At 40.8% G+C, this 24,982-nt stretch overlaps 1 protein-coding gene across 5 annotated transcripts in view; it reads left to right on the top strand.

Annotated features, from left to right (window-relative positions):
• The window catches only part of LOC128891350 (probable nuclear hormone receptor HR3), a 145,052-nt gene extending 121,241 nt beyond the window's left edge, over window positions 1-23,811 (top strand). For 2 of the 5 annotated variants that reach the window (XM_054150785.1, XM_054150787.1), the window contains 6 exons: window positions 11,258-11,423; window positions 12,315-12,541; window positions 17,176-17,448; window positions 18,374-18,598; window positions 19,916-20,254; window positions 23,635-23,811. In XM_054150785.1, the coding sequence (XP_054006760.1) occupies window positions 11,258-11,423; window positions 12,315-12,541; window positions 17,176-17,448; window positions 18,374-18,598; window positions 19,916-20,175 (1,151 nt within the window). In that variant the 3' untranslated portion in view covers window positions 20,176-20,254; window positions 23,635-23,811. Of the gene's footprint in view, window positions 1-11,257; window positions 11,424-12,314; window positions 12,542-14,744; window positions 15,114-17,067; window positions 17,095-17,175; window positions 17,449-18,373; window positions 18,599-19,915; window positions 20,255-23,634 lie in introns of all 5 variants that reach the window. The other 3 variants (XM_054150783.1, XM_054150782.1, XM_054150784.1) reach the window with 3 other exon arrangements.
• Window positions 23,812-24,982: the final 1,171 nt, after the last annotated feature.

Genomic DNA, 24,982 nt, shown 5'->3' with positions numbered 1-24,982 from the left:
ATGTCTACATTATATTGGCTACCACAGTTTATTTAATTTTTGCGAGGTGTATTATACAGGTGTATATAATTAGTCTCTTTAAATGCACAAGTTTCTCTACGATAAATGGATAGTAACATGATCCGGATATCTCGATGAGACAATGCTAATCCAACAATCAAACTTTTTTTATTATTACCGTTTTTGCCGTGAAACTGTTACCATCATATTCCTGACATTTTTCTGACTAAAACGAGACCAAAGACGACGTAATTCGCATCTTTTTTTACTACATGTCTCACCGAAATAATCCCGGCGTTGGTCGCCATTTTCGCATGTCGTTCCGTCCTCTTCTTCGTTCGCTGTCCTTCTCTACACTCGAAGTTTGTTGGCAAAACATTAGAAGTTACAGTAATGACTGAAGGAGGCATGCAAAATCGGAGACCCAAAACATTGCACTCGAGTGTTTTTATGTGTTTACACTTGACTCGAGTCGAGCATCGAACGTAGACAAGGACAGATAGTGAAAGGAGAAAGAGGTCCGAGAAAGAAAAACACTCGACAGAAGCGTATCAATCGGTTCGGATCATATTACACCGGTGGTCGGGGCTACTCGGGCGAAACTACGGGCAAAAGAAATGAAAATGGCCTGGAAGCAGGGGGTTGGGTATCTGAGAGACACACAAGGTGTCCCAGCCAAAGTGCTACAGAGCTCTAACTCCAAAACTATCGGCCGAATGCAAAATTTCAAATATGGAAATTGCATTGTAGAATGGGGCTCATGTCTCAGCGAGAAGGAATTTTTGTTAACTTTGTTATTTAACAAGATATGGTGGTCAAGTTTCGTTTTTCAAATGGAACTATACAGGGTGTCCCAAAAGTCGGGGAGGAGCCGGAAATGGGGGGTAGCTGACGATTCTGAACAACAATTTCCTCTGCAAAAATGTCGGATGGGGCTTCGTTAAGGAGATATTAAGAGGAAACCTCGACCAATCAGAGCGCGCGTAGACCGTTCGAGCGGCCGCGGTAGCGAAGGCTACGCGCTAGGCGGCAGCGTCAATGTCCTTCGATGCACGTCGAGTCACTTGTTCGCGTACAAGCGCGGCCGCCAACGCGTTTCCTTCGCTACCGCGGCCGCTCCAACGGTCTACACGCGCTCTGATTGGTCGGGGTTTTCTCTTAATATCTCCTTAACGAAGCCCCATCCGACATTTTTGCAAAGGAAATTGTTGTTCAGAATCGTCTCAGCTACCCCCCATTTCCGGCTCCTCCCCGATTTTTGGAACACCCTGTATATTTTCTTTATACCATGCGATAGTACTTTTCAATTCATTAAGCTTTAATGTATTTACTCGATTTTTATTAGTTTTCAAGCTATAACGCTTCAAAGTTTGCTAATTTTCAAGGGAAAATTTCGGTTCGGCCCCGGGCGGTCCCATTGATGCAGTAAGGCACCATGCGGTTCTTAAAATCGATACGGAGGGTCTCGTTTGGGATTCCAGGCCCAACGAAGGAAAATGGGAAGAATCCTAATATTCTGGGCCCATATAATGAAGTATATACATTGAAGCTTAATGAATTCGTCTTGAAAAGTACTATCGCATGGTATAAAAAAAAAATATATAGTTTTATTTGACGAAACGAAACTTGACCATCATATCACGTAAAATAACAAAGGTAACAAATATTCCTTCGCGCTGAGACATGAGCCCCATTTTACAATGCAATTTCCATATTTGAAATTTTGCATTCGGCCGATAGTTTTGGAGTTAGAGCTCTGTAGTACTTAGGCTGGGACACCCTGTATACATGAGAAATGAAATCTAACTCAAAACCATAAAAAATGTTACACAAGTGGTCTGAAATAACCAATTCGATTAATCAATAGTGAGTTTGCATGGCAGTTGTGAATTATTGTTAGATGAAGTTATATATTTATATCCATTTTAATCTTAATCAAGAAAGTAATTATGCTTTTACTTCGACGTTCCTGTTACGAGACTGAAATCGCACAGAGAATCTTTCCAACTAGACATTGAACAGCCACACACGTTCTAGCGTGTGTGTCGTTCGTCAAACCAACAGTGCAGGTACAATACCGCTGCCATGCAACATAATCAGGCCGCCACGACAAGTTGCACAACAACCGTACAGACTTTACAGTTATCGTTCCAACGGTCGCATCAACCGTAATTGTATAGTGCTCTAGTAGATAAACCCTATCACAGGACGGACTAGTGGAGTCTCAAAATCTAAAAAAGATAACTATAATAAGAAATTTCTGTGATGTTGTAATCAGTTCGGGAATCTCGCCTACAAGGTTACAAATTTGTTTTTGCAGATTTTATTTTATTTTGTGTTTCTTGTGGCTAGTGAAACTTGAATTCTTAAAATAGAAATTAAGAATTTTCCTTTGATAACTTTTGATTTCTTACGAACACATCGAAAACGTAAAATTTGAAGTTACTTAGACGCATACAGGATACAGAACACTGTTCGTAACGTCCAACATTTGTTGGAATAACTTTATCGATCAGTCCACCAGCTGATCCAGAACGAGGAATAATTTTTTCTTTGGAAACTTTCGAGAACCGCGGAGAAGCGCTCCGTGTCTTTGTTCTCGGTAGTTTGCCAGGAGGTTCGCATAAAAAGATTAGGAAAAACTGAACGATTAGCGGCACGAATGTCGCGTTAGTAGACCCAACCGACAGTGAGTGCCGATATGAAAATGGTATTTCTTTGTTTCGAGCATTATCGCGCGTTTCAGTTACCCGACCCGCGAGCATGTTCCCGCTGTGACGTGCGTTGCACGAGTACTTTCATCCAGTCGGTTGGAACTACGATTAACGTGATGCAAAATTGAAAGAACACCAAGCATACGGTGCTAGGAATCACGAAAAACATGATAAAGAATTATTGCATTAACGTTTTACCGTTTTTCATTGAAAAAAACGCATCAGGGGGATATCTCGAGTTTCGGGACTTTTAGGTTGAATTTTGTGCGAGAATAAGATAGTTGAAGTACTAGTTAGTTATTTTGATTTTGATAAGAGAAGGAAAATATTTAACTTGGAAAACTTTCCCACGTGGAACACAAGAAAAAATTATGTTGATGCGCTCGTCAACATATGTGACATGTCCGCGATGCGTCGATTCTTGTGAAGGACTAGTGTCACATATGTGTAACAGCCATGCATTTCTATTTTACATGTATGAAGTATATGAAAAGGAGTTAGATCTGAATCAGAAATTTTCATACCTCATTTACTATTGCATGTGTCTTCCCTTTTTCTTTTCTTTTCCTTTTTTTTTTTAGCCATGAGAACAGATTGTTTACGGTAAAATTGTGCTGTTCATTCCACAAATCGATTAACTCCATAAAACAAAAGGTTGAGAAATGCGATGAAATGGTTTCTGTAATAAATTATTTATTTTTCAATGGCCAAAATTATATTAATGGTGTTCATCTTTATTATTCGGTCGAGTTATTATTAATAAAAAAAAGTAACGATTCTACCAAGTGCTTTGACACTTAAATCTAAAATTTTTTAAAAAGTGAAATTAAATCGATTTGTCCAATGAACGGCTTCAATTAGGAATCACTCGAAATCACAAAAAAATTGGACGCAGGTTTAGTCGCGATCGAGAGTCTTAACGAATACTGTTGTACTGATAAATCCCATCTTGATAGTGTAGCAAGTAGAACAAACTCGATCTAATAGATGAGAAACTGTTAGAATCATGAATTATTTAAAAATAAACAAAGTAGCAGTCCTACTTGAATCAATTGATCTTCTATTCGAAGGCAGTTCACGCGATCCTTTTCGTTTCGATCGATCAATTTGGTCGATTTACTCTCGACGCATTGCTGCGAGCACGTCACTCGTAAACATTCGATTCGCAGCGCGTCGGTCCCGCGGTTCAGGCGCAGCAAATCAGATACACGGGGATAGAGCGGCGGGCACGCGTGCCACTCGGGGTGCACGACCCTTTATCGGAGGCTGTCCAGCCCTCCTCCCGACCCGAGACCCGTCTGCGTCCCGACACCTCCGCACGACTCCCTCTGTCTCTCTCCACTCGATGCAGCTAGACCTCTTACCGCGTCGCTACACCTTATCGGAACGAGCCACGGCTTGTCTTAAACACGTTAACGACATTCACGCGCAACCATCTGAGCCCGCTTTCCCAACGTTAGCAGGTAGCTTTTAACACGTTGACTGCGGCCGTAACGGGCCAGAATGCGTTCCTGGCGCCATAAAAATAATTCATCGGCTTCCGTGAGAACCGAGGAAAATATTCAATAAGCAGTTTCCTTAATATTCCTCCATGTAGTGTAATTGTTTTCATTTTGCTCGATTCACCCTTGTATTTTGAATAGTGAGATTTTAGAACAATAGGAATAGTTTATTAATTCGTTGTTGTACTGACACCCTCTGGGCAGCAGCAGCTGTATTTTATGACGTCGGGGAGCCCGTCAGGTGGCGTTGAAAAGTTGTAAATAGGTGTGAAAGGAGTACAGGTTCGAGAATCTTGTATTATAAACATGGTTGGTAATAAAAAGAAACTTGTAGTAAAATATAAATTTACTAGTCAGGAAGTAAACGTGATGGAATGAGCGGATAAATATATAGAAGGTATAAACAAGAAAATTGAAAACTGAGATTAAAAGAACGGTCGAAAACTATTTAATAAAAGTTGAGCTAGACTAGACTACGTCGAACACGAATTATTATAATTAAAAAACAGTGCGTTCGAATCTATAACGAATGGAAAATTAAAATTCATAACTTATAATTTATAATTTATGATTTGAAAATGGCACGCTACAGAGAACTTTAAAATCACATAAATCGTCAGCTGAATTGACATTCGCTGTATGACTGACACGAACTGTGATTATTTCAGATAAAACAAAATTATAATGCCGCGATAAGAAAATAAACGAAACATGCACATTACAGTTTGATTTAACGTCCAATAAACGGATACGGGACTATAACTCGGCTATTAACATAACTAAGAGCGCGTAAATTTAAAAGTATTTGTAGAGAATGCCTGTCAGCGACGCTCAGAGTACAATTAATCAGCCGCCAAGAAATAAATGTTGTTTAAGCTATTAAGGCCAGACTCGTTTCAACGTTTTTCAGTCTTTCGGTATAAATAAAGCTCACGGAACCACAGCTAGGAGTTGCCCTCTGCTAGACAACTAGCTCGGCTGAACAATGATTTAGTAAATCGATAGATACGCGGAGTGTCGTATACACGTGATGACTAATTCATTTAATTTGTTCAAAGTTTTTGTTCCATCTTGGTATCTCGCGTTATCGTATCGCAAATTGAACGATTTATAGAGCAAGGTACAGCCTTATACAAGATATTGTCGATAGTAGATCCAAACTCTATTCATTAGAATCGAAAAGAAATTATTTAACAAGTCTACCTTGGGGATTTAAGTCTTAAACGTAGATTTACGTTGCGTTTTTTTTTCGTGTTGTGCAAGAGTTTCGAATCGAATAACTTTCTGATTGTTGCTGAAAGGAGAATTGTCTCTGAAGTGTCCACGTCGCGTTCAGGAATGTGTAAGTATGCTCGAGCTTTCCAGACTCTGTCCCTTTCGTTCGTTCTTGCGAGTGCTTGTAAACTTCTTTAATGAACGCTCGCCCGGTTTTCAGGTTTCTGCCGTCAGATAAAAAGCCACGTTCGATAAGCATGAGCCGAAAAAGCAGGACGTTGCGGTCGGACCTGAATGGAATCGCGACTGTTTACGATACGCGAATACGAATTTCGCTGACAGCGTGCATTTCGTTAATTTAACAGCGAGTGATAGCGTGCCTTAAAATAAAAGGTGTGGTATTTACTTTTTGGCCAAAGATTTCTAATTAAATGATGCATAATAAAATTGTAAAACTGCTGTTTTATTCCGTCCGTAAATTTGGAAATCACAATTCTCTTCAGGGGATCACAATATCTCGAAAAGAAAGTTACACAAAATTTCTATAAATGAAGGAATATTCTATAATATTCATTATAGAAAAAATATTCCATAATAAAGAATGACGAAGAATACGTCAGTGAAGCAAAATTGTTCTAAATGTGGCAAACGATGAACGATGATTAAATAAACATATTTCTTAACTCTAAGATCAAATACTCCATTTTTGCAACATTGTACCTTAATCGTTCGATTAGATTAGACTCGTATGAGAAGTTGGAACAGGTAATACCGGATGGTAACAGAAATTTTAACGTTCAATGAAACAGCGTTATGCTCTACACATCGATAAGAGCAGACTGTCGTGTAGAAAATAGATTCGTTCGATCGGCTGGACGATGTTTCGAAATACCCTAATCGCGCAGGTTGGTTCTTCGATAATTCGCCTTCTCACGACCCATCGTTTGCAAGTTTTCGATAAGGATCCAGTCCTCGTCTTGTCTGCATCTGATGCTGCTTATCCGAGTACATGCTTCCTCCTTCGACGGACAATTTAAAATATCATTTATCGTTCGAGCGATCTATGATCGCCCCCTGTCGTTATCCAAACGTTAAACACCGCATATGGAAATGTGCAACGTGTCATCAACAAATTATCGAAATAATTTGCTGTCGATTTCTTGTTTGAATACTGCATGATGCGTCGCTTTTATGCGATCGCAGCTGCAAAATCACGACTTTCTTTGATCGGAGCGCTGGGTGTCGCAATGGTAACGCAATACGCCTTCTGTCTGGGATCGTTGACACTGAATCATTTCACGAGTGCGTGAGAAACGAACGATATCGGCTATCGATTCATCCACGACGCATTGATCTCTGTTAAAGGACAACTTATATATTTTAATACAAGTTACGGTTAGGTGAAATGAAATGTGCTGTTATGTGAAGCATTCATAGGAATATATCCTTAAAAATTTGCAAGTATATATTTCCGAACCTTTTTATTATTTCGTCTGATATTAGCAACTGATCGATAACTGAATTCAGAACTCTTGAGGCCTTCGAATTTGTTACCTTGTCTCCATAAAATAAAATGCTTAAAATACAATACTTTTTCCTCCTGCTTCATTTCTCTCAACAACTTTACAACTTATCATTCATCCTGCATGTTTTGTACTTCAACAATTTTTTTTATCTCGAGGGAAACAGTCCTAAGAACTGCCCGCAACCCTCTCGAACGGTGTCAAGTTGCCTGATCTCAAAGTCAACATTCCCACGCAGTTCCCTACCCCCGCGCGTCGCCAAATATAAAAATACGCTCTCAAAATCCAAGTGTCTAACAGCTCGCGTAGGAAGCTTCTCCGGGAGGTCATTGACGCCTGGTTTCGTTCGATCCCAACGACGTAGAGGCAGGCCCACGGTGGTGTCCCCGAATTCCTGAAAGGCGACAGTGGCGCTCCCGAAAGAATAATACCAGGGAACAATTACACCCCTACAAACATCAATTTTTTTAAACGGATATCTTTTTATCGAATTCGTAGAATTTCATTCACGTTAGAAGACTTATATATTTCAGATTGATGTTGGAGAACAACGTAAAGTTCCTCTGGATTGACGATTGTATTCATGCATGTCATACAAAAATAATCGAAAACCTCTGATAATACATGTTAAACGTTGCACGTTTTTAAATTGAAACTTTGATATGTGGAACATCCCAACCATATACATACATATAATTTGTTTAAGTTAAATGATTGATGTTTCCAAGTGTATGTTTGTATAAATATGTTGATGTATGTATAAATTTATACATGTAAAAATTAATTTGGTAATATCAAAACTATTATTTAACTTAGTCAAACTTCTCGAATAGTGTATATACAGTGTTCGGAATCATATCCCTTTAAAATGCCACGAAGTTGCCAGTCGTTCGGTTTAAAAAAAGTATCTCAGAGTGCAAAGGGTTAAATTTCCGAGTGCGCCCAGTCAGTTGCGTTCGCCGAAAAGAATCGAGGGGAGTCGCGAGGAGGGAACGAATCCTCCCCGCGCAGATTTGTTGAACGATAATCGCGTTACTTCTCACGACCTGGCGTCCGGGCAGTATTTGCGCCCGTTGATAAGGAGCTAGTCGTCTCGGCGCAGCGTGCACTTCTCGCTCGCACACGCTCGCCAGAAAGTGCATCGTGTGCTACCGGTGGCGCGCGCATACTCTTCCTGTTGTCGTCTCGCTCGCTCCACGTATCCCTCCCATTGTGTCGTCCCTCTCTCTCCGTCGGTTCTTCAAGATCCTCTGCCCTCTTCGTCGCTCGTACACCACGCTGGGTCGATCACCCTCCGCGTCTGCCTTCCTCGTCCAGCTCGGAGCTTCCAACTCTCTCGTTTCCCTCCTCGCGATCCCGATAGCGGTTCAGCTGGCAGCTGACGTCGCGCGTGTCTCTCCCTTTTTCCCGCTTCGTGTTCGCTCTGGGCTCTCTCTCTTCATCACCGTTCCTATCTCTATCTCGCGACGCGACAACACACCCCCTCCCGCAACGGGACATGATAACACCGCTGCGCAACGAACGATCGAGATTAAGGGTGCTCGATTCTCAACCGATTTTCTAAGAAATCGATCCTCCAGAGGCGATTGGGATACTTTTACTTTGCTGAATGACGCCGAATGAGACGGAGGATCGCCGCAGGACATAATTTCACTCTGACCTCTAGCCTCCAGGTTTTTGCATTTCTCGCTGTTTTGGAACGGTCTCTGCTCCTGCTCCTTTTTCAAGTAAACCGCTGGTTCTGATTTTTTTGTTTAAGACATATCGGTACCACTAGGATGGTTATAGAGTAACAAGTTTCCCGTTGTAGCGTTTAATATCTTTATTTGTCTCGGTATTGTGTGAACTACTCTTAGAAAATAAGAATTGTCGGATTCTCCACTCTGTGGCTGAATCCTTTCGGAGAAGAGTCTCTATTCTCCAGCAGTGAAACGTTAAGAACCTAGCATTCTTTCATATTCTTGCCTGTCCCTACCTTTCCTAAACAGTGTCACCTGATTCAATGTACGGCTGCAAGCCAGTATCTATCATTTAACATTTAGTTGTGAAGATCCATTATGTCAAAGACTTATTGTATCCTTAGCCCAATAATCCACCCTTCAAAAACTAGGTTGTTAGATACTACCTGCCTTCAAATCATCTTAAACATACCCTTCTGCAAATCAATCATTTGAAAAGAATTGATTCATAGAATTCCTGAACAGGTACTCAAACTCGGATTTTGGAGTTGCGCAAGTGGTCGATAGATTCCTCCTTCCTAAATCAATATTAAACCCGATATTGGGAAAATGGCCGCAGTCTTCGCGCTAATTCGATTGAAAGCTGGTTATCTGACGCGAAACTATACAATGGTTGTTCCAACTTGACCAACAGGATTACTGAACTTCGATTAGAAGTTATACACTCGAGCTACGCGAGTCGATAGATTTCTTTTCTCAAAGTCTGAGTATTATATTCCAGGATCGGGTTGTCGTTCAGATATGACTTTGTAAAAGGTCACGAAAAATAAGCAAAAGTAGATTTTAACAGCAACGAAAGCACAACCACTTGAAGCAATTCCGACTCGCTGAATAAGTCCTCTCTTATCGGAAGATACCCAGAAAGCGTAAATAGCAGTGCTACCGTCCCTCAGAGGTAGAACAAAAATGAGCGAGAAATACAGTCTATCCATAGTATTCCAAGATTAATACCGAGTGGGATGACTATCCAGATCGCGCGGAATTAAACTTCCTCTGAAAGGAAGTTTCCTTTTTTTTTTAGGGGGAGTGGGGGGGGGACACAATCAGAAGTTTCGCTGACAATGGCTCGTCGAGGTAGGCGCGTCGGCGTCTGAACTCGCGAATGAACTTGAGAAACTGGAGAACACGGACGGAGGGAAAAAGGAAGACGAACGATTCAGGTTCTAGCGGTTGTTGAACGCTCCTCTCGCGTGACGTAGCGTGTCGCGCGCGCGCGCGCGAGCTAGCAGCGTGTTCGCTTACGAGAGTGTTCGCGATGCAGTGACGTCACCGCGATGGGTGGGTGCATCCGAGCCGGGACGATAACGACGACGAGGCCCGAGATGCAAAGAACTTCCGCGTTCTTCGAATCAGAACATTTCTTTGGCGCGTCGATGAGCCACTTAAAACCGGCGACGAGGACGCTCGTGCTTCGATCTTCATTAGGCTCGCTCTTCCCCAAGTTTATCAGATCGATACACCGCTCCCCACCCACCACCCCCGCGTCGATTGACCCGGATACAACCGTCGGTTCATCCGACGATGCATAAGGCGATCTTTGAAACGACGGAAATATTCGGAAACGCTCGAATCGATATTCTGATACAGAGTAAACTGAGTTCTCAGTTTACGCGGTTATTTGGTCGCGTGGAGTTTGCGAAGAACTAGATATAAGTTGAATCGTGTGAATTGGGTGCATCGTAGAACGAAGGGATGGTCTTTGGGTGGAAATAATGTGTTACGAGCGAGGAGGATGTGGAAAGCGCGACGAGCAAGATTGTTTGGACACAGGAGGGTTGACTGAGACGTCTGACTAGTACGGTCCGATACTCCTTCGAAGAGCGATCTTTCTTTCTCCCTATAATAGATTCAACGTACATAGATTCGAAATGTTAATCGAAGTGTTTATGCTGACTTTAAGTTGTAAAAATTAAAACTCAGTTTGGTCCGTCATGTATAATTTAGAATATCGATAAACCAAACATGGTATTCATTTGGTAGATCGATTGTAGAATCCAAGAATATATCACTGTAGTTATCAACTTAATTCCATGGGATATAATAAAACTAAATGGTCAATCGAAGAAATTTGTCGAAATTTCATAATATGACAGGTTTGATGTTTGCAAACGAATGTTTTATTATATTATAAACGTGTACACGAATAAACTTTACATATATCTAGAGTTGTAATGAAAATTGAATTTTGGGTGATCCAACCAATCATTTGATTTAGATGAATTTCTTCGATAGACATAGAGGGTACGAATATTTATGGGACTGATGACTGTATAATAACATTTCGCGAGGGAACCGCGCATTCGACTGCGGTCAATTAATCAGGTAAATTAGCAGTTGCTGATTAACGAAATTACGAGCGTAGATAATTAATTAGGAGCAGAGATCGAGTGTCTACTTGAGCGGAAGAGTATTCGATGGAAGAGCGGACGAGTATTACCAAATAACGATTTTGTTTGTCGTAACGCGATTACTTCGCCGCGATTAGATTAGGCGGATTTCGATGACACGTGCATCGACGATATTCTCTGGCCAGTGTCATCGAGCATCGTATTTTTTTATTTCAGCCGTTAAATTCGGACGCATGTCGAAGAAGCAGAGGGAGAAGGTCGAGGACGAAGTTAGGTTCCACAGGGCACAAATGAGAGCGGCCTCCGAGACGGCGCCCGATAGCAGCGTGTTTGAACATCAGACCCCAAGCAGTTCGGATCAACATCACCCCTACAACGGAGGGTAAGTGATTGAGGCGACCCTCGCTCTTTCGAGGATTCGCGATCGACAACTGCTAACACACACGAGGCCATCCTATTGGTAAGATAAATCTAGGAACACTTGACGTCTCGCTACATCTGCTGCTGTACATTTCATCGCGGGAACAAAGAGGGTGCGAGGAATATTCTATCCGTGAAGTGCTCCCATCTTTATTTCCCTTGTACATTTTCAATCCTCCGGGAAGGATGTACAAACGCGTACGTTCGCTTTTCCTTGCGTATGTAATTTAAAAATGACGATGGAGGCTACTGGGAAGAAGCTTCGTTTACGGAAACTATATTTACTTGTTTATATTCGAGTTTGTAGAGCGAGAACAAATTTAATGTATGTTAAATTATACGGAGAAAGGTTAATTAATATTGATGATTACGGTAACGTCCGGTCTAAGAACATAGTTTCAGGCCTTACTCTTCCACTCTATTAATTACTTACTGTAAATTACATAAATATTAGTTTCGCGCGAAATGTTTGTGTTTTGAATAGTGAAATATGGTACGCGACGAAAGTTCTAGAATAAAATTTACGAAAATGTACCGACTTGGAAAAAAGCTGATCAGGAATTGTTGACTGTTACATTCTCTCTGAAATATTATTTCATAATACACATTTGTTGATTCAAGTATCAGTCGATATGTGAGTTCTACTGATAATATTGAATTGCTGTAGGCACATTCTGTGGCATAACAAAGGTGCGTCTTTCCACTGGGGGAATAAACAAGAACCGAACACGATGCCATAAGCAATTTCCAATGCAAACATTAATGACTTTTATGTACTTGTGAAATATAAAATATAAATTCAAGAAATGTATCTGAAGTATACCTCTGACTATGTTTGGGTTTCTTCGTGCAGATACACATATGGAGGTAGTGAATACGCTTCTCCCGGTCCCGGAACTGGCGGATCGGGTTATTACAATCATCAGGCGATGACGAACTACGAGCTTAGCGCCGATTACGTCGACAGCACGACGACCTATGACCCGCGACCGACGCAGACGCAGGTCGCGGACACTGTCGCCCCTGATACGCCCTCCGCTGTCACCGCGACTGGGGTACTTCCCAGCGTGGTCACCACCGGTGAGTACTCCCTCCAAAGAACGTCTATAAAATATTGAAAAAACAAAAAGAAATTAAAGAAATCACCGGGGTGGCTTTCTGTTTTCTTCTCCTCCTATCTCTCTGGTGAAAGGACACGTACAGGTTAATTTTTATACGGTTTCGAGGGCCTTGTCTTTGGGTAAAAGTTAACACAAATCCGTATTTATCGTTACAGTATGAGGGATTGAAAGGTCCAGTGGTACCATAAGTAAATATTACATGCTAGGAAGTGAAAGGAATTTTAAATAATAAGAGGAGCAAAGGTGATCAAAGTTTGGAGACCATTTGGCCATTTCATTCCTCGTATTATTGACTTAACTTTCACGTGCCTCCTGCTTCATGTTAATCTGTTCTCCTGATGAAAACTCTCGTCCGCTTGGCGAATTTAAAAAAGTACCGAATAGTAAAATTTGTCCTGGTATTTGTACTTTGATACGTTTCTGAGAATATACACGACACACTAACAATTCATTTTGATTTCTGATGTAAATAAGACAGTGTGACGATGGTAACCATGAACAATAATAATCGAACTAACAAAAATTTAAACCAAAATTTCTTGTCGAAAAATATTCCACAAATTCTTGACATCATAGGACAAATTAATACATAAAAGTTTTCGATCCAATAGAACACTCTCAGACACAACACAAAATTATTTTCGTTCCGTGTGGGTTAAAATTTGATGTAATAATTTTCCATGCAATGTCAGTGAATATAAAATACGTGTTAGCAAGCTCGACACCATTCGATAAATGTTTTATCAAGCACAAAAATACATTTCCGCTCAATTAATTAACCGTATTAAAATACAAGAGATGCTTCGTCGTCTTGCTGCAAAATATATATTTCAATGTCTGATGCGAAACATTGCCACGAAACGGAGGCTCTATAAATCAGCTTGCAGAAAATGTTTTATGTCTCGATCGTGTATATAGCCACCATAGTCCCTAAATTTCTTGCCATGTACATTTTCAATTTCGATGGAATGGAATATGAAATTACACGGTTGCCAGGGCGAAACTGAGGCTGTGCCAACTCGAGAGTTTATAGTTCCATTAAAGTTTATTGTTAGCGAAGGAGCGGTAACAAGATGTCAATCGATGAACAACCAGCGCCAAGTAGTACTGGTCCCTTTCAGTGCCACGCGGCTGATACAATTACTGTGTTTATCACTGCCAGTTGACTGCACGGTGCATTCGGTGAATGATATTGATACTGTAGCATGAAGTAACATTAACAGTCATAAAGATACGATTGAGTTGCCATTTGAGAAGCGAGCTGATGTTGTGGCAAGCGTCCCGTTGAGCGAAGAATCATTACGTAAATTTCTCGATTAACTACTATTCTTACCGATACACATTTATCTACTTCATTTATTTATCTATTGCGCCGGAAATTAATTTTCACTCGCGAACATTATAGAAATGATAGGGATCATTGAAGTGATCGATGCAAGTGGCCTCCGTGGACTCGCAATGTGAGTAACTTTAAATTGACGAACGAAAATAAAGTTGCAACACTTTGGTTCGTATCAAGTTAAATTCAGTCTTTCCGTAATGACGATCATTCGGATTCATGAACATATCGCACGACAGACACAAGACAGTCCTCTGATTTTCCGTAACTCCCTCGCATCGACTATAGCTTCATCATCCGTTAAGCATCTACCACTAGCGATAGGACCAAGTCCAGTATCGTTTCACTGTCCCTCAAGACAACTGTTTAGTGTATTATTAAAGAGGGCAGTTCTTGTACTTCACAGTACAGAGAAAACTTTAATTATAAAATAACGTATACTACAATTGGCACCTGCTACTACATCCACATACTCAATCAAGCAGCAACGAAGTTTACAACTCCTCATAAATTTCAATCTCGAATTACAAAATATTCAATCCTACAATTCCAATCCAAATTTAAATTCAGCAACAGATAAACAGATGAATTCCTATTCGAATAAGAATCCCACTCCCCCAAAATCGATCTCCTTATGAACTTAAACCAAACCCTCTTCCATTCGATCAGAACTCGAAGTCGCCCCGCGTTTGCGAGCGCGAAGAGAAGGATAAAGAAAGTATAAGAGCAAGCTAAGAAAAAAAAAAAAAAGAAAAACACGGAAAAGCGCGAAAAGAAAGAAAAAGGGACCCGAGTCTGAACTCTGACTTTTCGCGTACACCAGGAAAGTCGCTGTCCGCATCGACGACCGGAAGCAGCACGGGTGGTAGTGGTGGAGGTAGTAGCGGAGGCGGTGGTGGCGGTGGTAACGGTGGTGGATCCGGTGGTGGTGGCTCGGGTGGTGGAGGGAGCGGTTCTGGCACCGCTGGTGGTGCGACCGCCACCGGCGGCGGGGGCGGCGGTGCCGGTTCTTTGAGCGGGGGTGGAATCGTTGCTGTGAAGCAAGAGACCACCGTCGAACTCGCCAGCCTGGGCCATGGCTCGTACACGATGGTCGACTCGACGACCTTTCTGAGCAGTCAGCAACAGAGGGTCAGCAATCCATCCGAGGACGACGAAGTGCCGAGTCTGCCCAGTATGTCCCATGCGAGATGTGAGGTTACGTTTGTGTCCCTTTGCATGGGCATGCAGCGCGCTTTTTCTCTTTCAAGATATTTTTTTTCTTCATTTTTTTTTCTTTTTTGTTCTTCTCAACCTCCTGCGTCGCGTATGGAGTTCGGTGTTGTCGAGGCTCTGTTTTTTTACGATCATTGGGCGGTGAGGGAGCACGTTTTCCGTGGACGGGGACCCCCGGGGGAACGTGGGTGGAACAGTGAAAGGGTACGACGTTTGAACGAGTGGAGGTTCGATAGCGTGCTGGCACCTCGGGGTCTTCCAAAAGTTGTGGGAGGTGATGGAATGTGGGATGATTTGCGAGTTTTGTAGCTCGAATGTCTTTGATACTATGGGAGTCGAAGAGTTGGATAAGTGATGTCATGATAATAATTTATTTTTGAAAGTTCTAAATTCATTGTTTCCCTTTGAATTCATCCACTACGACATTTACGTTAGAAGCATCAATTTGTTTATAGTAGAAGTTAACATACGAAAGTACTAGAAATACAGTCAGTCCCATAACTATTCGTACCCTCTGTCTCTATTGAACGTATTTGTCTAACTTAAATGGTAAGCTTAATATTTCCAAATAAATGTTGCATTATGAATATGTACACGAATAAACCGAACGCGTGTATATACTTATAGTGAACAATTGATATGGAAATATCAAACCTATCATTTAATTTGGACTAATTTCTTCAATGAGCATAGAAGGAACGAATATCTATGGGACTAACTGTATATATTTACTTAATATAGTTCCTAATATTGACACCAAAACCATCAAACTGTCAAATTAATCAGTAACCACAATAATGTATCACATTTTGCTTAATATTGCTGTCAAATTACGAAAAGCACGAATAAACCAGCACGGTATCTAGAGTCTAGTGGATAAATGAAACTTTTCGCTCAACTACGAAGAGCATAAGTGAACCAGCATGACGTAACGTTGAAGTGACTTTGATCGGTGCTTTGACGAAACTTTTGAGAAGCTTGGTAGAAGGATCGAGCGGAGGAGTTTGAATTCCTGTGCACAGATTTGTCGGGTCGAAGCGAAGGTCGTTTAACGTTCGGCGACTTGAAAGTTGAAGTGAAATGGGTCTAGTCACAGTGGCGATAACGTAGCTCGAAAATGACGGTAATTACAGAAATTTACAACGAACCCAGAGATGTTGGGTCTCGATGGTCCACATTGGCCCGCCTAATCTTGTCTTGGAAAACGTGCTCTCGCATTTTGACTCGTTGCATTTCTAACTCAAGCGAGAATTATACGTGCATACGATTGCAATGCCAAGAGACGAACCAGAGTTGGGCAGTGATTATTTTATGATTACTTTTCTAATGATCACTCACAGCTGATTAATCGGTAACCGCTAACTATAATTGTAATCTACAGTTACAATTCAGCCATTTGTAATCTTCCAGAGTTAATCGTGAATCATTAACTGTGATTACTGATTACACAGCAATTATCAATCATGGTTAGTGATTACTGGACTGGTAATTTTATGCACTTATGTCATATGAACAACTTCATTCGGAATAAGATAATTAATCAGATTTACTCGTGAGCATAAAAAGAAATTCCTTCTGGTATAGGTAGGTCAACGTCATTTACTCCAAGCCGGAAAATAAGGAATTCGCTTGTTTTTACTCTTAGGAGTAAATCTAAAATTTGTATTATTTAATAATAAAATAATTTAACTTGATGCATACATTTTGGCTGCATTTAATATATGTTTCTCCTAATCGCATAGTAATCATAACCATGGATTACACGTTGCCCAACGCTGATACGAACCCGCTACAGTGTTCTTTCTTTTTAATGATCTCTGTCGCTTACGTGTTTGCGCTCCCTAATTTAAAATAAATCGTTATACAATATATGTGTTTAAAGAGCTGTCAATTTCTTCTGTGTTTTAATTCGTTGACGATGATACACGTAGCCGTTACAAAGTGTAGAGAAACTAGTTGTACGTATTGTTCGAACATCTTGCTCCGTGTTACCGGAGAAGGACAACATTTCAACCGGACATCTCGATTGGCTTTCGTAGATCCTGCACAGATCAGCGAGCTACTCTCAAAAACGATAGCGGATGCACACGCAAGAACGTGTCTGCTGTCGACGGAAGAGATCCAGGAGTCTTTCCGGAAGCCCCACGACCTCTCCAGATTGATCTACTACAAGAACATGGCGCACGAGCAGCTGTGGCTCGAGTGCGCCCAAAAACTAACCACCGTTATCCAGCAGATCATCGAGTTCGCCAAGATGGTTCCTGGATTCATGAAGCTCTCCCAGGACGACCAGATTGTTCTATTAAAGGCTGGTTGGTAACCTCGGTCAAAGTTCAATAAGGGAAAATTGTTAAATAACCGTAACACAATTATAGTTTGTATTATTTAAAACAGAAGGGATATTTTCTTCGATAACTTCGTTATTGCTCTTGCCTAATACTTTTTTTCTTTGTGAGATCGTGGACTTTGCTATTCTCCATTTCTTTCTCTCGCGAAATTGCGTTATCAGTGAAATAAAAGGATCAGTTTCGTAAACAGGCATTATGCAAAAGTAAATTTTAATTGCGCGCGTGTGAAATGGTGTAAATAGCGCTCGAGCTGAATAAACATGCATTCGCGTGTCTTATCTGGAAGGAAAAAATTGTGACAGACGAACAGATAAAATTATAATTCCACGTACGTAGCCATTGAGAACTCCTCCGTTGGGAGGTTCAGTTTCTACGAAGTTTAAACACCGTGTGCAAAGTTGCGATGAAACTAAACCCAAATTGAATGGAGACCTACGTAAACGTATCTGATATTCACCCATTAATTAGTTGAAATATACAGCAATATACGTTATTTAAATATTTTCCAAATTGAATATTTTATTAAAAAGATTTTTTGGGTTTGTTACCCTCTCAGAAATATTTCGGCAGCACTGAGTCACCCTGTATATTCAATTTGCCAAATTACTTAGAATTGTTATAAAATAGCTTCCATTCTCTACATTCAAACACTTTTTAAATTAAAATCAGAGCAATTATATACTATAAAGTATTTCAGCAAAATTAATAACGTTGAATGCAGTCGTGATAAGACATTTATTATTTCTATTTAATATTTCCAAGCAACAGCTAGCGGTTATCTTGAATATTAATAAATTAGAATTATTAATATTCAAAATTATATATTATTATAAATTATAGTTTGTGTTGGTCCCACGACATAATTAACGGTTTCTGGCGATGTTCGCAGGTTCCTTCGAGTTGGCTGTGCTACGTATGAGCAGGTACCTTGATCTTCAGCAGAATTGTGTCCTCTACGGTGACACTATGTTGCCACAGGACGCGTTTTATACGACGGACACGGCGGAAATGAAGCTCGTTTCTTGCGTGTTCGAATTGGCCAGGAGTATTGCCGAATTGAAGCTCACGGAAACGGAGCTGGCGCTTTACAGCGCAGCGGTTCTGTTTAGTCCCGGTTTGTAACATTTTTAACCATTTCATTTTCCTCTAAGCCATTAAAATCATACATTCATAGAAGAATTCATGGCAGCGTACTCCACTCACAAAAACCGACGATAAAATGTTCAAGTTATCGAAAACTACAGACATAAACTTTGTGCTTGTCAATATTTTCAAAAACATAAAGAATATGGCAACTGGCATTTATATTCATTAATATCAAACAATTGTTTTGAATGCATAACGATCCCAACTTCAAACTTATATCTCCAGTGTAAATATGTAAACCTCCCTAGAATTTCATGCAGCGAAGATGCAACCAATTTATGTAAACCACTTACAATTAGTCGGTGACATCGTTACAGATATGTATCTAGTAATCACTGGAAAGCAACGGAGAGTACTTTCAAGTAAAAGAGAAGCGGTAGTATCCGATTACGCAAAACAAATACAATTACGACCTGTTGAACTGTTCCGTTCTCAGAGTTAAAAGAAATCCTCTCTTCCGTGGTCGATTGCCTTTGACGATAATCGGGACGAAGTCAATTCGTTAGGTATAAAAAGAAATCATTAAGATTATTGAGGCTGTGCAAAGAGGGGAAGAATATTAGATAAATAGCGGAGTTTGAAAGCCAGATTAATACAGTTAATGGAATATAAAATATAAAATACTAGTTGCACCTCGCGCTTTCACCCACGTGGAATACTATTTATTTTATGTCGTTTGCGTTCGACTGACAGTTCAACCTTCGTGAAACAGTCAGTGACTGTCTTTTGTTTTCCGTAAGAGAAGTTTCAATCGATATTTCTGATTCTTTATGTACAAATATTCAAATTTCGAACTGAAACCTTATTTTTATCGAAATAAAATATAGTCTCTGTCCTTCATCAGGATGGAATCTATCTCGTTGCCAATTTTTATCGAAATCTGTTCAGCAATTCAGGCGTGAAACGGTAACAAACAAAGAGACAGTTACTTTCGCATTAATAATATTAGTATGGATTTAATTCGCTAATGACATGAGTTTAACAACACAATCAGACATTCACCCTTACAGGCTTCTACACACCTATCTGTACAAGATTCAAGACCATAAAACCAAAGTCTTCCTCATAGATATCCACATTCACCTACCTGAGCAGAGCCTCAATAATTGAGAACTGTAACCGCAGTGATAACTATCAATACTCTCCCCTGACAAATCCTATTCAAATCGATTCGATCCTACGAATCTTCGAACCAGTGTCTCATACCCCCTCATCCCCTCCGCCATCAGTAAACATTCGTATAAAGAAAACAAGTAAAAAATAAAAAGATGAAAAAATATTTCAGATCGGCCGGGACTGAAAGGACTGGCGGAAATCACGAGACTGTCACAGGCGGTAATCAGGGCGCTGAGGTCGGAACTCGACCGTAATCACGTGTCGCCGATAAAAGGCGACGTGACGGTGTGCGACGCGATCCTGGCGAAGATCCCCCAGCTGCGAGAGATCTCTCTGCTGCACATGGACGCCCTCGCCAAGCTGAAACGGTCGCAGCCGCACCTCGACTTTCCGGCCCTCCACAAAGAGCTTTTCAGCGTCGACAGCTGAACGATCGACGCGGCGCAGGGCGTCCCGACGCTGACGAACAAAGCGGTACGCGAGTAGCGCCGGGCCTTGCTCTGTCAAGGTGAGTTCCACCGTCCGGAAAGGAAACGATCGGAGAAGGCGATCCGCGTCGATGACGGTGATGGTCGCGTCGACGCTACCTAGGAAGTGTCGCTTAGGCGTGCTTAGGGCCGATCGAAACGTCGAAGGGCGCGATGAACATTGTGCGTGCGACGAACGAGCTTGTCGTTTTCGTTTACGTTTTTCCGTTCGTTCTTAGAAATTCACAGCCACGAGCGCGCTGTTCTTTTGTCGTACTATTATGCTTACGTACTTTCGTCTCTATTAGCTTTAACCGAACATTCACGATCCGAACGTGAAACGATGTGAGTTCGTCCTTCAATACAAGGATTTTTAATTTATGGACGTCGCTGTTTCGTTACTGTATACGATTAAACAGAATTTTAACCCTCTATCGCATGCGAAACCTTTTAGCGAATTACGTTGAAGAAATTTGATAGGATTTGGACGCTTTCTTACGGAGGACATAAAATCCTCCAGATTCTTTTATTAATAATCCAGCCCACGTTATCGAGAAAATAGTTTCTGTACCGTACCATGAACTCGAATTCGATAGAGGGTAATTCCACGTGTTACTTTTAAGTACAAAGGGAATCCACCTCGATTAGAGCCAAGCGGCTTCTTTGTTTTCGTAATTCTTATGGGAGATTCCGTTTCTCGCTCGTCGCTTGCACGATCTTCCTTCGAGCCCTTCGACTCGGCACGACTTAAGATCCTCGAACGATCGCAGCCCATCGATACGCGAGCAATCGAACATCTCGACGCAAAGACGGTTGCCGTTAGGTCGCGCAGTATTGTACATAATATTCCGTTCGTCGTGTCGTAGTCGTCGTCGTCTATATATATTTACGAAAATGTATGACGATAGCGCAGACCCGTTTCATAACCGAGATAATGAAATCTTACTCTTATCTGTAAGACCTGCGCAACCCGATTTTCAACGATTGCCCCCAGACTTTGTCTGAGCTCGATGTTACGGATCTTAAAATAACGCGCGAGCGGAAAACGGCTCCGATGAGCCGCCTAACCAGCGGGGAAACAAGTAACTGTCACTTCGCTTCTCATCTTGGTAGCCGCAATTGTTGTAAGTTAATCATCGTCTAACTCCTTTTTGATCGCTTTTCGTTTTCGTTCGTACGGAAAGCGCGTAACTTGTACTTTTTTCGGTCAGAAACTGCGTTACTAGTACTATTATTATTAATATTAATATTATTATTACTATTACTGTTACTATTATAATTCTTATTATTATTACGATTATCATAATATATTTTATTTTTTTTTTCCTTTTTGATTATTCTATTTTTCTTTTTCGTTTCGTTTTTGAAAGCTTTCGTTCTTCTTTTCTCTCTTTCACGTGTACAAAATGCGATAGGATAATTCGTGTTAAGTTTTATTTGTTTTTTTTTTCTTTCTTTCTGCAATGGTTATTAGTCGTACTCGTTAAGTGAAAGTTACCTTTTTTTTTTCGGGGGGAGTTTCTGAGAGAAAAATACAGGGTTCGCTCGAGGAAACCGGGGTTTTCGAGCGACGAAACACGAAACGACGCGGGAAGAACAGTCTACCGGGTTCTTAGGCGCTCGGTTATTATTATTCGTGGTTCTCATCGAGGATAACGCTTAATTTATTCGCAGCTTAAAATTTTCCAAGGTAAATGTTAAACGTTACCCCTAGGTTCTCGACGTTCGATCCAATTTATCGTTGCGTATCGGAAATAAAAATTACATAATTTAAATGTCCCCTTAGTGCGACTTTTGTAAAGAGAAAAATAATAATAAAGCCTAACCTATGAAGGTCTGTAGGAAAAATACAAGGTTCTTTTAATCTCGATCGAACTCGTTCCAATATCGAATTTTATCCTAATCGCGTACCAATTATTACGCAGTTTTGGTTTTAGCGTGGAGCTGCACAAAAGTACATATTGTACAAAATGTGACATGTACATATTGTATAAAATAATCGCGTAAAACTGATCCGAAGACGAGAATGTCGTTTCCGGATCGATTCGTCGGGTCATCGAATATGGGTTTTCCGTCTAAGAACCCGGTAGGCAATTCTTGAGATCGGTACGTGCCGAATGGCGTCCCGTAACCGCGTCGAGTTACATGTTTTCTAAGCGTCGAAAGTTACTTGTTTCTTATACAGAGCGATTCCTTCCTAGGGAGCGTCGAGCGGAGCGCGTGCGAAAAACACAGCAGGATCGTAGGAGAAAAAATGCGACAAAAAGCGTAGGGGAACGGACGTGTGTCGAGGCAATCAGAACGGTAATGGATGATCGCGGGACCGTTTGCAATAGCCTTTCATTATCTCAAACTAAACCAGAAGAACACAAATAAAAACGTACGAAAACACTGAATGACAAAAGAAATTATTTGTGCACCGATGGGGATTCATGGAAAAATTTAATGCAAAATTACCGATCGTCTTAACCGTTTAACGTTCGTTTTTCTGTTCGAAGTTGTCGTTTAACGATAACGCTAGGTTTACGGAGTTGTGTTGAGTATGTAACCACTTGTGCTGATTTTTATACGTATAAAGAGCATTTATTCAAATTTACTTTTGCCTGAGACTTCTAATTAGTTTGAATAAATTGACTTCACTCGTGGAAGCATTACGTTAGTAATAGAAGTCTGATAAGTAGACTGCGAATGTTTTTGCAACTATAGCAAGTCGAAATATTGAAGCATGAATATATGACACAAAAATATATATAGTATCAACAATAGCGTACACGTTATACCGTTTAGAAAGTAAAACACACTTTCATTCGAGTTTCAATTCTCTTTCTGTATCTGTGAAAATATGAATTGGCATAAAGGTCTGGAATCTACTGATAAGAAATCTCCCTAAACCTAGAATTAAAAATACTCACGAATTTTTAAGTCATTCGATGAGTTTATTCAGTGACATTTTCATCTTTAATTCAAATCGATAGAAGAATGCGATAGAGTCACGAATAGACTCTCGTACGTTAGGCGGTTAATCCTTGCTAATGAGATTCGATTCAGCAGGAAAGAATCGTCAGTCGCGATATCCACAGTGAAAAAAAGATGAATCGTTAAAGAATCGTCGCCCAATGGAGCCGATTCGACTCGAAATTAAGGTTTCACCGACGAACAAATTCCTGTAAACTCCTCGAGGTGAAGGATACGTTCCACTTGGTCTGACCATGCCGGGAGCCATCTACTTGCGTTCTTTTGGCCTCGATCGACGAGACGTCGCGTCCGCGGGTGACGCCGCAGCGGAGGGAGGAAAATATTAATCGAAAAGCAAACACACGACTCGTCATTGACTGAATAGTTCTATTACTCGCGGTGCTTACGACAGGGAGCAAAAGAGGTACAAGCGTTTAACCGTATATTCGTCTCCTTTCTGTTGCAGATTATTTCCTTCGTAATGAACGTATTGGGCCTTAAATAAACATAACATTGTTATATATATATAAAGTATACATAAAAAAAAGCAACATAAAGTATATATGAAAGATATATAGAAGTATATATATATACATACATATATATATACACACAGATATAAAATATATTATATATATATATATATAGAGAGAGAGAGAGAAAGAGAGAGAGAGAGAGAGAGTGTGTGCGTGTGTGAGCGAGTGTGCGCGAGAGTGAGCGTGCGAGAAAATTAAAACCTGCGAGCGAGAGAGGGAGCGAGTGCGTCTTGTGCGAGTTGTTAGAGTAAGAAACGATAATCGCATGAAAGAGAGACGAGGCGACAGGTAAATAAAATTGAATAGGCGAGCGAAAGGAGGTCTGCGTGTGATAGTAGTGAAATATACGAGAGACGAAAGTGCGCGAGAACGAGCGTAAGGGACGGAGTGAGAGACAGGGAGAGAGAGAGAGAGAGAGAGCGAGAGGAAACTGAGAATATCGGTTGTTACGATACATACATAAAAAAAAAGTATATATTGTATTAATTAAAGTAAAGCAAAAAAATGTGGTTAAAGGGCCCTGCCAGAACGGTCCACGGACGACGCATATGTGCACACACGTATATAGTATACATATATATAATATATATATCTCTATACAACGGGGGACTGGCGTGTACGGATGAATTATGGTCGGACCCGTCGCAACGCGACATAGATACCGGAATAACATTTAAACGCAAAAACGGTGCAAAAAAAAAAAGTGAATATAACCCGATGAAATAGCGTCGACGAAGGGACTGACACGTCCAACTTCGCGAGTAGTGGTTCGCATAGTTCCCTCTGAGCTACTTTAGACTGTATATGTATAAAAACACACAAAAACACACATACACATTCACACACGTACATACGAGGAAATACATTGTATACAAATATTAAAAGGGCGACAAAAAAAAAAAAAGAAAAACTAGCACGTGCCACGACGGGACGACCACGATTCGACGGTCCCCGCGCGCTTAAAATGGAATTTAAGAGACTCACCCACCACCGCCACCACCGCCACCATCATCCCCTAAGAAAAAAAAAAACAAATAAAAAAAAAATGGCAAAGCACAGCGAGAAAAAAAAGTGAACACAAAAGAAGAAAACGTTAGGGAAACAAAAAGAGAACTCGTACGCCAGGTACGAAACGAAACAAGTGAAAACGAAAAGATAAACCGAATTTTTGTCCCTGGACCGGGGTCTGGCCGGCTCACGGAGGCAACACGTGAAAATGAACACTGGCACACGTATACACACACACGATATACACACACCCGCAGCGAGACTAAACGA

This window comes from Hylaeus anthracinus, unplaced genomic scaffold (genome assembly GCF_026225885.1).
Source record: "Hylaeus anthracinus isolate JK02 unplaced genomic scaffold, UHH_iyHylAnth1.0_haploid 12001, whole genome shotgun sequence".
In the NCBI taxonomy this organism is placed as follows: Eukaryota; Metazoa; Arthropoda; class Insecta; order Hymenoptera; family Colletidae; genus Hylaeus; species Hylaeus anthracinus.
Note: the sequence above shows the minus strand (reverse complement) of the source record. Positions and strands in the feature narration are given on the sequence as shown.